The sequence below is a fragment of the Molothrus aeneus genome, chromosome 16 (genome assembly GCF_037042795.1).
Source record: "Molothrus aeneus isolate 106 chromosome 16, BPBGC_Maene_1.0, whole genome shotgun sequence".
NCBI classification, from domain to species: Eukaryota; Metazoa; Chordata; class Aves; order Passeriformes; family Icteridae; genus Molothrus; species Molothrus aeneus.
This window is the reverse complement of record NC_089661.1, coordinates 13,243,779-13,257,843: the sequence shown is the minus strand read 5'-3', so window position 1 is coordinate 13,257,843 and position 14,065 is coordinate 13,243,779. Positions and strand designations below refer to the sequence as shown.

Below are 14,065 nucleotides of genomic sequence, written 5' to 3'. Positions count from 1 at the left end.
CTCTTGCTGGAGTCTGGTGAAAAGAGGAAATGTGTGCTGGCAGCTGGGGAGAGGGCAAGGGGGAGAGTCCTTCCTGCAGCTCCAGGGTGGGCACCCCCTGGCAGAGCTGCTCCCCTGGCTGGGCTCACAGTCTGGTGCCACAGCCAGCTCTGTGCACACACAGATGTCACAGGGAGGCCGAGTGTGGCCATCAGAGCTGCTCAGCATTTCCTGCACTGCACATCCTTCCTTCCTTCCTTCCTTCCTTTGGCCCATGCAGGGCTCACCTCCCCCTAATCTGATGGTGAAGGTCCCTCTAGGCAATGCCATCCCCCTGGGGTGTGTGCCTGGGGGGAGCTGGACAGCCCCCCCATCCCAAACTTTACTTTTTCCAATCAGTTTTACATTTTCCAAGGCAAACAGGAGCCCGTGGGTGCCCAGCCAGGCTGTGGTGAGGGAAGCTCTGGCTGCTCTCAGTGCAGGTGCTGGGCGTGGTGTTGGTTGAGTTTCAGGGCTGCTTTCAGTTGTCTTGGGAAGACTGGGGGCACATCCTGGCTCCTTTGGCTCCAGGATGTGAGTTGGGCTGGGCTCCCCTTCCCTCTTTAGTCCTTTAGCTTGTCTTTTTGGGTGGGTGGGAGTAAAGGAGGCTGATTGCTGACCCCCATGCACCCACGCACCCAAACCCCCCATCCCAGTGCTCTTCCCTCCCATGTGAGCCCTCCCATGGAGGTGAAACACCTGAATCAAGAGAAGAAGCTCTGTGGGGGCACAGCTCTGCTCCTGGCTGCGAGGGAGCAGAGCTGGTTTGCAGATGAGGTGGTCCTGACCCATCCATGGGTCACCCATCCCCAGCTGCCCCTGGGCTCAGTGGCTTCAGGCTCTGAGCATCTCCAGAGGTGACCCAGCCTCTGGCTTTGGCTTTACACCTCTTTGGAGCCTCTTAGTCACCATTCCCATCCCACCATCTCCTCTAGAACCAGCTCAACCCATCAGACAAAGGCTCCATCACCCCAAATCTCCACACTCAGGCCCAACAGACCACACACCAGGTTGAATCCGAATGCAGGTTTTATTTTTTAATTCATCTTTCTCCATTTGAAGCTATTTTTTTTTAAGTTATACAAATGGCACTTACAAAAAAATAATAATAATAAAAAAAAAACAAACAAACCCAAAACTTAAATTTTCAGAGTGAGATGTTTTCAGAGAGTCACGACACCCGATAAGAGGAGACAGGAGAGATGTCTGACCTAGTGTCACACGGGAGAAGCCGGAGCAGGAATGACACGGGTGGGAGCGTGACGGGGATGGGGAGGAGGTGACACAGGGAGGGGTGAAGGCCAGCGAGGGCGTGTGTCAAGTCACAGGGTCACACAGGGCTTCAAGACACTCGGTCCTTGGAGGGGCAGCGTGTCCCGGGGGGCCGGGGGGCGCGGGCAGCCCCTGGGTGTGAGAGCAGAGCCGAGGTAGAGTCAGTCCCAGCCGGGATCCCCCGCGCCCGCCAGGGACCCCGGCCCAGAGCTGTCCCCCTGCCTGGGGACAGCCACTCGCTCTCCCAGCTGAATTTAGCACCAAGCTCCTGCGGAGGGGATCCCTCCTCATGGCTTTAAGGCTGACGAGCCCCTGCCTGGCCTCCGGCAGTAGGGACCGGCCCTGGTTTGGCACGGCAGCGATGCCGAGAGCACCCTTGATGTGGGGTGGGACCAGCACTCCCCCTCTGCAGAGGGGGCCCACGCGGGAAAAGGCTCCTTGGTGTGTTTGTAGGGAGCAGAAACCGGCCCTGGGAAGGCCCCAAAGGATAAAGTGCCTTTCACCACCCTAAGGAACACGCAGCATCACCCTTACAGACAGTGTTAAACTCTAATGCAGACCTAGTACAGACAACAGCTGGTCACACAGTGCCATGGAGAGCATATATAAATAGAGACTAACAAAAATACTGTTTTGGTCTTTTTTTTTCTTTTTTCCTTTTCCAGTAGGGTTGCAATTCATGAGAGCCCAGCCCAGGTGCCCTGGGGGTGGTGGGACCAGGAGCTGCCCCCTCAGGGTGCCCACAGGAGCGGGCGCTTCCTAATTCAGCATTAGGTGTTCAGTGATTCGCTTCACTGTTCCAGTATTTTATGAGAGAGAAAAAACAACATCAAAGGTACTGAGCAAATATCACTGTGCAAAGTTTGCTAAGGAACTTTTCTATTCTGTAAACCAAAATCTGCAGTTTATGCTTCCAGCCACTGCCCCGGAGAGATCACATTGGCCAGCCCAGCTCCTGCTGGGACCGAGCCCACTGGAGATGGGCTGGATGAAGCCCCCACCCTGGCATGGGCTGGCTCTGTGTCCCCCACGCCCTCCCCTCCAGGCACAGCAGCAGGACCAGCCTCAGGGCAGGCTGGACCCACCATCAGGGTCTGGGATGCTCCTCCAGAGCCAGAAGCACAAGGAGGGGTGGAGGGACAGGAGCACTGGGCTCCATGAGATGAAAGGCTGAGGCTTTCCAGACAGGATCACCCTAAAGAATCATTTCCAGGTGTTTGGGGAGGGGCAGCCATGCCAGCCCTATCCCCAGGGATGCTGTGATATGTAAGGTCACCTCTTACAGCTCAGCTGGGGATGGACCTGCCCCACAATCCAGGAGGGGAGAGAAGCTGCTGGGACCAGCCAGCTGAGCCAGCTGAGCCCAGCAGCATCTCTCCAACTCGACTGGAGTGGGGCAGGACAGGATGGATGCTCCAGGGGACACTGGCAGCCAGTCTGAGGCTGTGCCAGTGCTGATATGGCAGAAGCGAGCACAGAGGTGAACTTTATTCCCTTTTTTTTTTAATTGAGGAGAGGAAAATCAACTACCTAAGGTGATGCTCAGGGCCAGGAGGGGGATACGGCCATTTCCAAGCCCAGCAAACCTGGAGGGAGGCAGGGAAGGGGGGATAGAGACAGATCCCTCTACAAAGCTATAGGCAGGCAGCCCCACCACTTTTCCAGTTCTTACAGGGATTTACGGAGACCCACCTCCCACATAACTCACCAACTCTATGGCAGGAGGGAAGGGCAAGCCAGTCTGAAAATCCTGTTACAGAGAGGAGAAACAGAACCCAAAGGAAAAGAGGACAGGAAGGGAAAGAGAAGTTGGCAACGGGAGGTACCCTAAAGTGCATTAATATTCCCAGAGGGTGGAGGCGTCGATGGTGTCGGCCGATGCCTTGAGCACCCCGGCGTGGTCGCCCTTCAGGTACTTGCCATTGATTTTGATGGCCACTTTGTTATAGTCGCAGAACTCAAAAAAGAAGTCCACGGGGGTGTCGCTGCTGCTGGTGACGGACGACTCGTTCCCCACCATCCAGTACTTCCCAGTGGTATCTGCAGGAGAGGGGACACGGTGGCCTCATGAGCCACCACGGGGACCCCAAAGGCCACAACTACCCTGGGGACTCACCCTTGATGAGCCACCACGGGGACCCCAAAGGCCACCACCCCCAGCCCTGGGGCACCCTGGGGACTCACCCTTGATGTTGTAGGCACCATCATTGAACTCCAGCTGGAAGACGTCGTAGGAGGAGCGGTTGGAGTCCAGCGTGCCGGTGACCTTGCGGCAGCCGATGAAGCCGTGCTCGCCGCGCAGCACGATGATGGGCCTGTTGATCAGCTTCATCACGAAATGCTCCGTCTCTCCTGCACCGAGGGGACACCGAGGGGCTGTGAGAACAGCCGGGGGGCACAGAGACAAACCCCAAAGCTGGCAGGCAGCGGGGAGGAGCAAGGGCTGTGCCCTCACCCATTTCTCACCCACACCATCTGTCCCCCTGTCTCACAGCACGTCACTAAGAGAACTTATTGTCTGAGCATCACTTGGAAGGAGAACCTGGCTCTAGGGGGGCTTTTTTCATCCCCTGCTGCCCCGGTGTGGGGTCCCCAAGGGTCCCTTACCCGCTGTCTCCATGGAGGCTGCCAGCTGCCCGTTCTTCTTTGCTGTCACGTACTTGCCATTGGCAGCTTTCAGGGTGATGCGTTTGTCGCACCACTCGATGTCGAAGTAGCAGCTCGCGTTCCTGTGGGGCAGAGAGGACACTCAGGGGGGTGTGATGGAGGGGGACCCTGCCACCGCCCCCCTGCTGGCTTGGAAAGGGCCACGGCTGGATCAGGAGAGGCTGCTTCGATCTGTTTGTGCAGGATGAGCTGTGTTGTGGTGGCCATCCCGCTGGGGAGCCCTCGCCCCGGGGGCGGGAGGCAGGCAGGCAGCCAAAGGCACTTCTGGGCTTTCCGCCTGGCTCTCAGGGTTGAACTGCAGGGCAAACATTTCGACAGCCCCAGCCGGCCAGGAAGGATTATGTGGCCCCAGGGACCTCCAGAGCATCGTGGGCGGCAAGCCCCGACCCATCCCTGGCTTTCCCAAAATGCTCTGCCTCTGCTGGGAAGCGTTTGGGATGAGCACGCAAGCTGGAAAATCCCCTTGAATTCCCCTGGGAGGTGCAGAGGGTGCTCTGAAGCCCAGGCAGGGCCCTGGGGACTCACTTTGTGGAGGCTGTGGACTGGATGCCCCCGTTGGAGGTGAGGGTCCAGTACTTCCCGGTGTAGGTGCGGAAGGCGCATTTCTTGGTGTCCTTGTTGATCTCCAGCTGGTAGGTCTCCTGGTCACCCTCCTCATCCTGGTTGGCTGAAAGGTCCATCCCTACAGACCAGAGACAGACGGAGTTGGGGGTGGGACCACAACCCCCCTCCAGCAGGTCCAGGTGCAGGGCAGCCCAGGAAAGCCAACTGAGAGGGGCTCCTTCCTCCTGGGTGAGCTTTGGTGGCTCCCAAATCCCTCACATGGACCTCCCCTCTGGCATTTGGGGTTCAAATCCAGGTTTTCATTTGGTTTTTTGGTGTTAAGGTCTTAAACGAGGGGTGGGCAGCTGTGAGCTTCCACTCCTGACCCAGCAGCTCCATCACAACGAAGCAAAGACCAATGTAGATGTTTTATAAGGAAAGGGCTGCAGTTTTTCCCAAAGGTGACAGCCAGGTTTCTCAGCCCATTAGCAGAGGCCACTGCAGCACCCATGAATCCCAGCTCGTGGCGTGTTTAAGGACCATGACAACGTTTTTCATCCACAATTGTCACATCCCACTGGGGCACTGAGGTGTGCAGGGACAGGAGGCTCAGGAAAGCCCTAGGGCAGCCAAGCCTTTCCCTGACTCTCCAAAATCATCAGCACCAGCCAGCTCTGCAGCCAGGATGGCCCTTCCCTATGCCCAAAGGGCCAGAGACAGCATTTCCATGCAGAGAAGGATGCAGCTGCTCCTGGGGCCACCAGCCACAGCCCTGGGCCACTGCCAGCCACGTGTGCATCCTCTGAGCCCAAGCAAACCTGCTTAGTCAGGGCTAGCAGGGCCAAAACTGCTCCAGAGCTCTCCAGCTTGGTGGATTTCAGCCTAAAAACACTTTGGGGATGAGAGCCACAAGCTGTAGCCAAAGCCAATGGCCGAGCTCTGTGCTGGGGTGCAGAGCTCAGCCCCACTACTGAGCTCAGTGAAATGGGAGTTTAGTGGAGCTGGATGAATTTTCCAGAGCCAAACACACCTGCATCCCTCCCTGCTGCAAAGGGGTGCACAGGGTTGGAGTGCACATTCTGTCCAGTTCTGGTCCTCTCACTAAAGTAGACATGGAGGTGCTGGAGTATGTCCAGAGAAGGGAAATGGAGCTGGGGAAGGAGCACAAATCTGATGAGGAGCAGCTGAGGGAGCTGGGGGCTGGCCACGTGTTCAGCCCCTCACACCTCCACGATGCATCCCAGTTTCAGGCCTGCTGGGGTTTCTGGTGCTGTGCACAGTCACTGCAAGGGCTCCAGGGGCTGCAGTCTTGGCAGCCCCACTGCTCTGGGGTCCCAGAGCTGCACCCCAGCTCCCTGGGGCTCCACATCACCTGTCTGTGTCTCTGTCCGTGTCTCCAATCTCCCATCCCAACACCCAGGAGCAGCCTCTGCTTTGTACATCCATCACCCACCTTTCCCAGAGGGATCAGGCTTTGCTCCCAAAGGGATCAGGCTTTGTTCCCAGAGGGATGAGGCTTTGTTCCCAAAGGGATCAGGCTTTGAAGGCTCCACTTTGTTGGCCATAATCTTATCTCCCACATCCCAACTGGCCCACAGCTCCACAGCTCCCACCTGCTCACAGCACCCCCCCTCTCACCAGGCACCCTCCAGCACCTTTTGCAGCTCCCATCCCTGGAAGTGCTCAGTGTCAGGGTGGATGGGGTGTGGAACAGCCCAGTCTGGTGGGAGGTGTCCCTGCCCATGATCCCAACCCAACCCAACCATTCTGTGATTCCACCACTCTCCTGACAGACACAGCCACCCTGCTGCTTTGCTGCCCAGGGTGTTGGGGCAAGGCAGGGGGCAGAGGGTGCTGATGGCCACCAGCCCAGCCCCACTGGCCACGTCCTCAGCTCCCAGAGCCGTCCCAGAGTCGCCTCCTCCCAGCACTGCCGGGGGCTGAGCCGGCGGTTCTGGGAACATTTGGTTTTGATTTTGCATCCCCGGCTCCAGCCCCAATCCAGCTGTGAAACGGAGAGAGGGGGGTTCTGCAGGGGCTCACAGAGAGCCTGGGCTGTGGGGAGGTGACCCTGGGGGACACAGCCCATGCCTCAAGGCTGGCAGCACCCCTGGGCCCCCAGACTTTGAGAGCTGTGGGTGCCTGTGGTTTGTGGGGGAGCAGGGGCAGTGGTGCTTCCCCTCCCTGACTTTTCTGGGAAGAGCTCACTGACCTGCAGGGACCAGGCTGGGCAGAGCCAGGGGATGCCATGTGCCACAGAGCAGGACAGGGAGTGCCAGGAGCTTCCAAACCCTGCTCCCTCTGCCCAGAGCCCCCTGGCACGGAGCACAGGGCACACACCAGCCTCCCCACCCCTCTGCCTGCCCAATTTCCACACTCTCTGTGCACGGAGCTTTGGGAGCTTTGGCTTTCCCCGCTGCCTGGAAGCAGCAGCAGCAGCAGGAGGGTCTCCCACAGCCCCCTCCCCAAAAGCAGCAGCTGGGGTTGGGTTTCAGCGACTCAGCACAAAGGAATGCGCTGGGGCTGGGGCAGGAGGGGCTCCGAGGGCTGGAGCCGAGCTGGGGGGACTGCAGGAGGCCCGGGCTGCGTGCGAGGCTGCAGGACCGTGGGGGCTCCCTCAGAGATGTCCCCGTGTCCCCGTGGGGAGGACAGGCTGTCCCCACAGCCACCCCCCTGCTGTGGCAGCCCAGGGCCGCTCCCTCTGCAATCAGGATTAATTAACGCTCCTGGTAAATTCACAGTCTGGAGCTGGCGCTGCTCTTCCTGACCTTGAGGAAGCTGCTAATTACAGCTGGAGGCAGGAGGGGGCTGAGCACACGGGGGCTCTTTGGGAGGGGGGGCAGGTACGCCTGCACGCCCCAAAATTCCTGGTATGGGATGTCCTCGGGCTCTGTGTGAGCAGGGATCTCAGGGAGAATGTTGGGAAGGCTCAGGCATCTCTGCACCCCAGAGCTTCCTAACGCTGAGTCCCTGGGCTTGGGGTGCTCAGAGAGCAGGAAAGGGCTCCCCAAGTCCTCCAGGCTCGTGGGTTTGCAGGACTGATGTGGAGCCCTCGCTGCTCCCCAGCCAGGAGTGTGGGTGCAGCAGGAGCCCTGTGGCCATCCCAGGGCAGGCACAAACCCCCCTGTCCCTCCTGCAGGGCCGGGATTCTCTCTCTGAAGGAGCAGAGCTTGTGGTAGCTCTGGTGACCTCCACACCATGGGGGACTGCAAACCCAGTGTGGGGCATTCAGGGCAGGCAGAAAAGTTTCCCTCTGCACTCTGCTCACACGAATGTCCCCCGTGAGCAGTGCTGGGATGCTGCTGAGAGCCAGCGGGATGAGCTCCATGGGGAGGAGCACCTTTCCCATTTCCAGCTCTCCTTTCAAAAACCCCTGGGTTAAAGCTGAAAACACCAAGCCCGGGACGCCTGGATGGCTCCACAACCCAGGGGCAGCACCCTGCAGAGCCCCCAGGGCAGGATTTCAGGATGGGACAGGGATGCTGTGCCCAGCACAGGTCGGGGCTGGGCTCCCTGTGGGCTCTGGCGCCTCCACCCAGGGCTGCACCCACCCCCGTGCTCAGAGCCTGCTCCTGCCCCTCCCTGCCCTTCAGCTGGGCTCGCACTGCACCCCTGCAGAAATCCAAACAGGTTTTTGTCTAAATCCAACAGCCTGGAGCACGGGGAGCTCCTCTGCTGAGGGTGCAGCTCTGCAAAGGGGTCAGGGGAAGGGGTGAAACATGATTTCCTGAAAAACCCACCCCTCCTTCCCCGTGGATTTCCTGTGGCTTTGTGGTATCCCCCAAGTGTCAACAGGCCACTTGGCATCTCCAGATGAAAATCTACATCCAAGCCTGCGTGCCCCTTGCCCCGGAGCCGCATCTTCCCGCCCTGCCGTGGCACCCACATGAACTGGAGGGGGGAAAATGCGGCTCAGCCCATGTCGGGAGGGCTCCTGGCCCCAGGGCAGAGCTCCCCGCTGCCAGCACGGCACGTCCAGGCTCGCTCGCCCTCCTCCCCATCCCCAGATCCCATTTCCTGGAATTCCTCACTCCCACCCTCTCCCCCATGGGTGTGGGGGGCCAGGGGCACACCTCGGCCGGGCAGGGGAGCAGCGGGAGGAGCAGAGCCGGCTCTGCCCCCGGGACCCCCGCGCCCACAAAGCGCCTTTGTTGCCGCAGCCGGGCGAGAAAGGAGCCATTGAGCGGGAGGAGGCTGCGAGCGGCAGCTCCGCTCGCTTTGAGCTGCAAACGGGAGATGGGAGCTCTCGGGGAGCCCCTGGGGTTGGAGGCAGCAGAGGGGGACCTGGGACACCCCCAGAGCCTGCCCCGGGGCAGGGGCAGGGCTGGCACCCATCCCCTGCTGCCCGGGGTGTCTGTGCGGTGGTCCCGGGGTGCAGGGGATGCTGGCAATGCCCGGGACAGGGAGGAGACGCCAGGCCAGGAGCTGGTTTGGCACGGGTGGGACAGCGCCGTTCCAGAGCTGGATCCCAGCCAAGGGAACCGCAGAAGAGCCCCATGGACCCATCCCTGCTCCTCCCATGGGGCAGAGGGGGGGCAGCCACTGTTCCCTGGTTGACTCCACACAGGAATAAGCTGCTCCTTTTTCCCGCCGGGCTGTGCCGAGCTGCGGTCACCGCCGGCCCGCGTCCCCCATCCCCAGTGGCCATGGGAGCCTCTGCCAGCAGCAGCACGGCCCTTATCAGCCCGGCGGGGGAAAGGCCTGTCTGGAAAGGGCTTCCTCCGACCGCTGTTTCTGCTGCCTCCTCGGCAACCTTTGGGACACAATGGGAGGAGAGGGTGAGCTCCAGAAAGCGGCGGCTCCCAGCCTTTCACTGCCATCGGGAAGGGTAAACGGGGTGGAAACGGCTTCAGCAGCCAAAACGGACTGGAGCGAGGATGTGCAGCCCCAGCGCGGCCCTTCCCGCTGTATTTTGCTTGGAAAGGGGCCGGGCACAGCCCAGGACCCTCTGTTGCTGGGGAGATTTGATCCCCCCCTTCCCGCTCCCCCATCCCTTCCGAAGCAGACAAAGCCGGAGGGTCGGCCAGCAGCATTCCCACCATTCCCACCGCTCCATGGGGTCTCCGCCACCGCGGGTCCCCCACCGCCACCGCTCCGTCCCTCGCATCTGCCCCACATCTGGTTTCCCCATCTCTGGTGACAAAGGGCTGCAGCAGCCCTTCCCCCACGGCGCTGCGGCAGCCTCCCGCCATCCTCCCGCCACCGCCATCCTCTCCTGCTCTTCCCCAAATCCCCGCGCCTGGCAAAACAATCCCCACTGCCCATCCTGGCAGAATTTATTATTAATTTTTAATGGGTTACTGGGCAGGATTTGCCCTCGGACGGGAGCAAAGCGTGGAGCTCCCCGCACGGAGCTGCCCAGGCACGGAGCAGGGTTAAGCAGCAACCTTGAAATACAACATACACACACACACACAAAAATTCCCCGCTGTTCCTCCAGGCTTTGCTGCATGCTCGCACCCATCCCACGCCCGGCGTGCGCCGGCCTGACCTGGCGCGGCCCGATGAGCCCCGGGGCACCCAGGGCACACACCGGGACCCCAGGGCACACACAGGGACCCCCAGGGCACACACAGGGACCCCCAGGGCACACACCGGGACCCCAGGGCACACACCGGGACCCCCAGGGCACCGCAGAGCGGGGACCCCCCCATTTCCCAGCAGGAGCCCTGGCTCGGGGCTGCGGTGCCCGGTGGGCACTCGCGGGCGGCCCGGGGAGCTCCGGTTGTGAGCGGGTCCCCAGGGCGGGCGGATGGCACCCGGGGCGGGCCGGTGGCACCGCGGCCCCTCCGAGGGGATGGGGGCTGCGGGTGCGGAGGGACGGCGGCCTTTGTGCGGGGGATGCGGGATGCGGGAGTTTAGGCAAAGCCCTTTATGTAACGCTGCTTCCCAGCCCCCCACCCATGGGATCTCCAGCCCCCCTTGGGGACAACCAGAGCCCCCCCGGGACCCGCAGCCTCCCTGCTCCGCTGGGCTCAGCCGTGCTCGGGGAGGGGGAGGTTGGCGGAGGCTTTGTTGGGCGAACAATGAGCTCCAAAGGAAGGAAGGCGAGGGATACAGCCCTGCCTCCTTCACGGCGAGGGAAGGCTCCATCCACACCCTGCCAGCCCCCTCCCTGTCCATCCCTGCACCCCAAGGCAGGCCCCTCGCCGCCCCTGCCCACCCGGGCCCTGCGGGGGCGATGCTGCGGGGATGGGGGTGCCGCAGGGATGGGGGTGCCGCAGGGATGGGGGTGCCGCAGGGATGGGGGCCCCGGGCCCCGGGCAGGCGATGCTGGAGGGATGAGGGAGGGGGAAGGGGAAGGGATGTGGGAGGGATGCGGGGGGATCGTGATGGGGGTTTGGGGGAGGGACCGCGGGCAGCCATGCTGAGGGGTGCAGGGGGTGCCCGGGGGAGATGGCGGCTGCAGGGGAGGGTGTGAGAAGGGGCTTGAGCCGGGGGAAGGCGCCACCGGGGGAGGCGATGGCAGAGGGAAGCGGGGGGCAGCCTGTGGGGTGGCAGCTGAGGAAGGCAGCGGATGTCGGGGGCTGGGGCCAATGCTGCGGGGGGAGCACTCCGAGGTGGCGATTCTGAGGGGATGCAGGGGAAGCGATGCCGGAGGGATGCAAGGGGTTGCTCGGGGCGGGCGATGCCCGAGGGATGCAGGAGCGCTCCCCGAGGCGGCCACAGCCCTGGGACAGCCGAGGCGTCCCGTTCTCCCCACCCGCAGCCCCCAGCCCCTCGTACCTTGCCGGGTGGAGACATTCCTATCGTTGCCGGCTCTCAGCACGACCTGCGGGCAGCTCTGCTCCAGGGCGAAGAGCTCGTCCTTGCCCACCTTGGCGCTCTTGCCCGCCTTGAGGGTGCCGCTGGGCCCCGAGGGGGCCAGGTAGCGGCCCTCCCCGTCTCGGAAGGCCACCTTTCCGCAGCGGAATTCCAGCGTGAAGGCGGTGCCGGGCTCGGCGGCGGGCACCAGGCGGCCGTCGCTGCGGAGCAGGCGGTGGTCGCAGCTCTGCAGGCTGTACCGCTGATCCACGAACAGGAGGGTGATGAGCGCATCCACGCCCCAGGGCACGTCGCGGTCCACGGCCAGCTCGTCGCGCCGGGGCCCCAGGTGCGCGTAGCGCTTGCGGGCCAGGCTGTAGAGGTTGGCCTGGGGGTGCATGGCCAGGTGGACGCTCCACTTCTCGGCGGCAGAGACGGCGGGGGCGAAGCAGGAGAGGCGATCCTCGGTGCCGCCGAAGAAGCGGCGGTGGGGCTCGGACTGCAGCGACCACCGCCCGTCGCCGTGGGCCAGCACCAGGAACCGGCAGTCGGGGCCCGGCTCCTCGCTGTCGCAGCTCACCCGCCCGTCCTTGTCGGCCGCCAGGTACCGGCCCAGGTGGCTCTTGAGCAGGACGGCGCTGGAGTCCTCCCCGTCCTGCTCCAGCGTCCAGATCTGCTTCTTCTTCATGCTGGCGGCCGAGGCGTTCACCTTGAAGCCGAACGCCTCCGCCGTCAGGTACCGGTTGCTGCAGTTGATCAGCCCGAACTGGATCTGCACCGGCTCCGCCGTCCCGTTCGCCGTCATCCTGCTCCCGCCGCCGACCGACACCGAGCGAACGACACCGAGCGAACGACACCGAGAGCCGCCGCCGCGCCCGCCCCGACGCCGCCGCCTTTATAGCGCCGGGCGCGGCGCCGCCTCCCGCACCCCCCGCCCGCCCGCCGGGGCCGCCCCGCCGCGACCCCCGCCCGGCCCCCGCGCCGCCCGGGGCCCCGGGCCCGGCCCGAGCCCGCCAGGAGCAGCGGGAGCCCCCTCGAGTCCCAGGACACCGTCCCCGCCTCCCCCTGCGTGCAGAGCCCCCTCCCTGCGCGACAAAAGCCCCCATGGACCGCAGGGTCCTCCCACGCCGCAGGAGCCCCAGTGTTTGCTCCGTGCAGTTCGGGAGCCTCCCTGAGCTGTGGGGCAGCCCCCAGTGCATGGCAAGGGCCCTCCCTGCATTTCGGGAGCCCCACACAATGCCAGTCCTCATTTCATGGCGAGACTGCCCCAAGCACAGCAAGAGCACCCTTAAAGTGTAAAATCTCCCCATTAACTGGAAGACCCCAAGACTTTTCTCTGCATTTCAGGAGCATCCATGAATTGCAGGATCTCCTCCTCCAGCACAAGCTCAGCATGGAAAGGCCCCTCCAGGAAGGGGCCCCTCGAATTCAAGGACCCCCAAACACACATAGCAGGAGCCTCACTGTAAAACAAGAGACCCCTCCTTGAACTGCAGGGTCCCACACACTGCACGACCCCCTAAGCAATGCAGGACCCTCCCCATAATGAGAACACCCCTTGCACTGCACAACACCCACTCGAACTGCAAGTCTGTCCTGCTCTGCAGGAATCCCTCTGATTGCACATCCTCATCCCACTCCAAGGCATTGTGAGACCCCCCTGCACCCCTCTGTCCCTCCTGGGCTGCTGGCTGTGTCACAAGGCTGTGGGGCAGATGGGGAGCAGTGTGACAGATGCTGTGGCCTCCTGCCATCTCTGAGCCATCCCAGCACCCTGTGCCAGGCACCAGTGAGGCTGGAGCACCCTGGCCCTGGGGAGCTGAACGGCCACAGCAAATCCAGAGTAAAACCAGTGGCACTCCTGCACAGGGGAGCATTTTGAGGCCGTTTCTCAGGGGGTGGGTGGGCAGTGTTGCTGTGCATGCAATGGTGGCACTTCCAGCAGGGCTGACCTGGAGATGGGAAGAATCCAGCCTGGGGAGGGTTGTCTGTGCTGCCCAAGGGTGCTGCCCACTGCGCCTGGGGGACATTTCTTGTGTCTCTAACAGGCACATAAACCAATAAGTGGGAGCACAACTGCAGGGGTTGATTTGAAGCTGGCTCAGGCACAGCCCTGCACTTACAGGGGGGAGCTGGCTGGAGGGATGTGCAGAAGCAGAAAACCGGGGAAAGAGGGAAGATGGGAAGGACAGACGGAAGGTTTTCAGCAGGACCAGGGAGCTGAACTGCCTGTCCCAGATGAAGCAGGACAAGTGAAGAGCTGAGTGTGGGCATGGATGAGAGGGCACAACATTGAGTGCTCAGGGCTGGCACAAAGAATTCCCCCAGGCTCATCCATCCCAGGCAGGACGGCATCCATCCCACCCCACCTCCCAGGGCCTTGCAGGCTCCACTGGTTCTGCACTGGCTGTACTGGTTAGAGCCACTGCTCCACTGCAGGCCAGCCTTGCCCGGGGCTCATTGGCACAACCCCTCCAGGGCAAACCTGCCAGGCTGGGATGGGATTTGTTTTGTTTTCCTGGAAGTCTTGGCCAGACCTGCTCCATGCTCATCCTTGCTGCCCAGCCCTGCAAGTCCAGACAGACCATTGCCAACCAGAGCCAAGCCCACAGCCTCTTGTCTGGGCTGGAAACAGGTCCCCCCCGAGCTGCAGTGAGGCACATCCATGTTTGCCCAGAAAATCCCTTTTGCTGCTCTGGCTCCAAGCCCCCCTGCATTAAGAGCTGGCCATGAGGCTGAGCAGCTGCCCAGACCCACAGCTGCTGGGCTCTGCCTTCCCCAGCCGCCACGGGCAGATGGTGATGAGGCCAGGGAAGAAACA

General features: G+C 62.3%; 1 protein-coding gene across 1 annotated transcript; it reads right to left on the bottom strand.

Moving 5' to 3' along the window:
- Positions 1–1,029: 1,029 nt before the first annotated feature.
- On the bottom strand, positions 1,030–12,097 carry FSCN1 (fascin actin-bundling protein 1). Its single transcript, XM_066560897.1, has 5 exons — positions 11,227–12,097; positions 4,483–4,639; positions 3,898–4,019; positions 3,475–3,642; positions 1,030–3,330 (listed from the first exon to the last, which is right to left on the bottom strand). The coding sequence occupies exons 1-5, from the start codon at positions 12,047–12,049 to the stop codon at positions 3,128–3,130; spliced, it is 1,473 nt and encodes a 490-aa protein (XP_066416994.1). The 5' UTR covers positions 12,050–12,097; the 3' UTR covers positions 1,030–3,127.
- Between the last annotated feature and the right edge of the window lie 1,968 nt (positions 12,098–14,065).

Bases quoted from the DNA above. Each gene is read 5' to 3' on its own strand.
- FSCN1 (XM_066560897.1), bottom strand. From the start codon at position 12,049: ATGACGGCGAACGGGACGGCGGAGCCGGTGCAGATCCAGTTCGGGCTG. The intron at 3,643-3,897 runs GTAAGGGACCCT...CCCTCGGTGCAG, and splicing joins AGCCTCCATGGAGACAGCGG to GAGAGACGGAGCATTTCGTG. The intron at 3,331-3,474 runs GTGAGTCCCCAG...CCTCTCCTGCAG, and splicing joins TGGTGCCTACAACATCAAGG to ATACCACTGGGAAGTACTGG.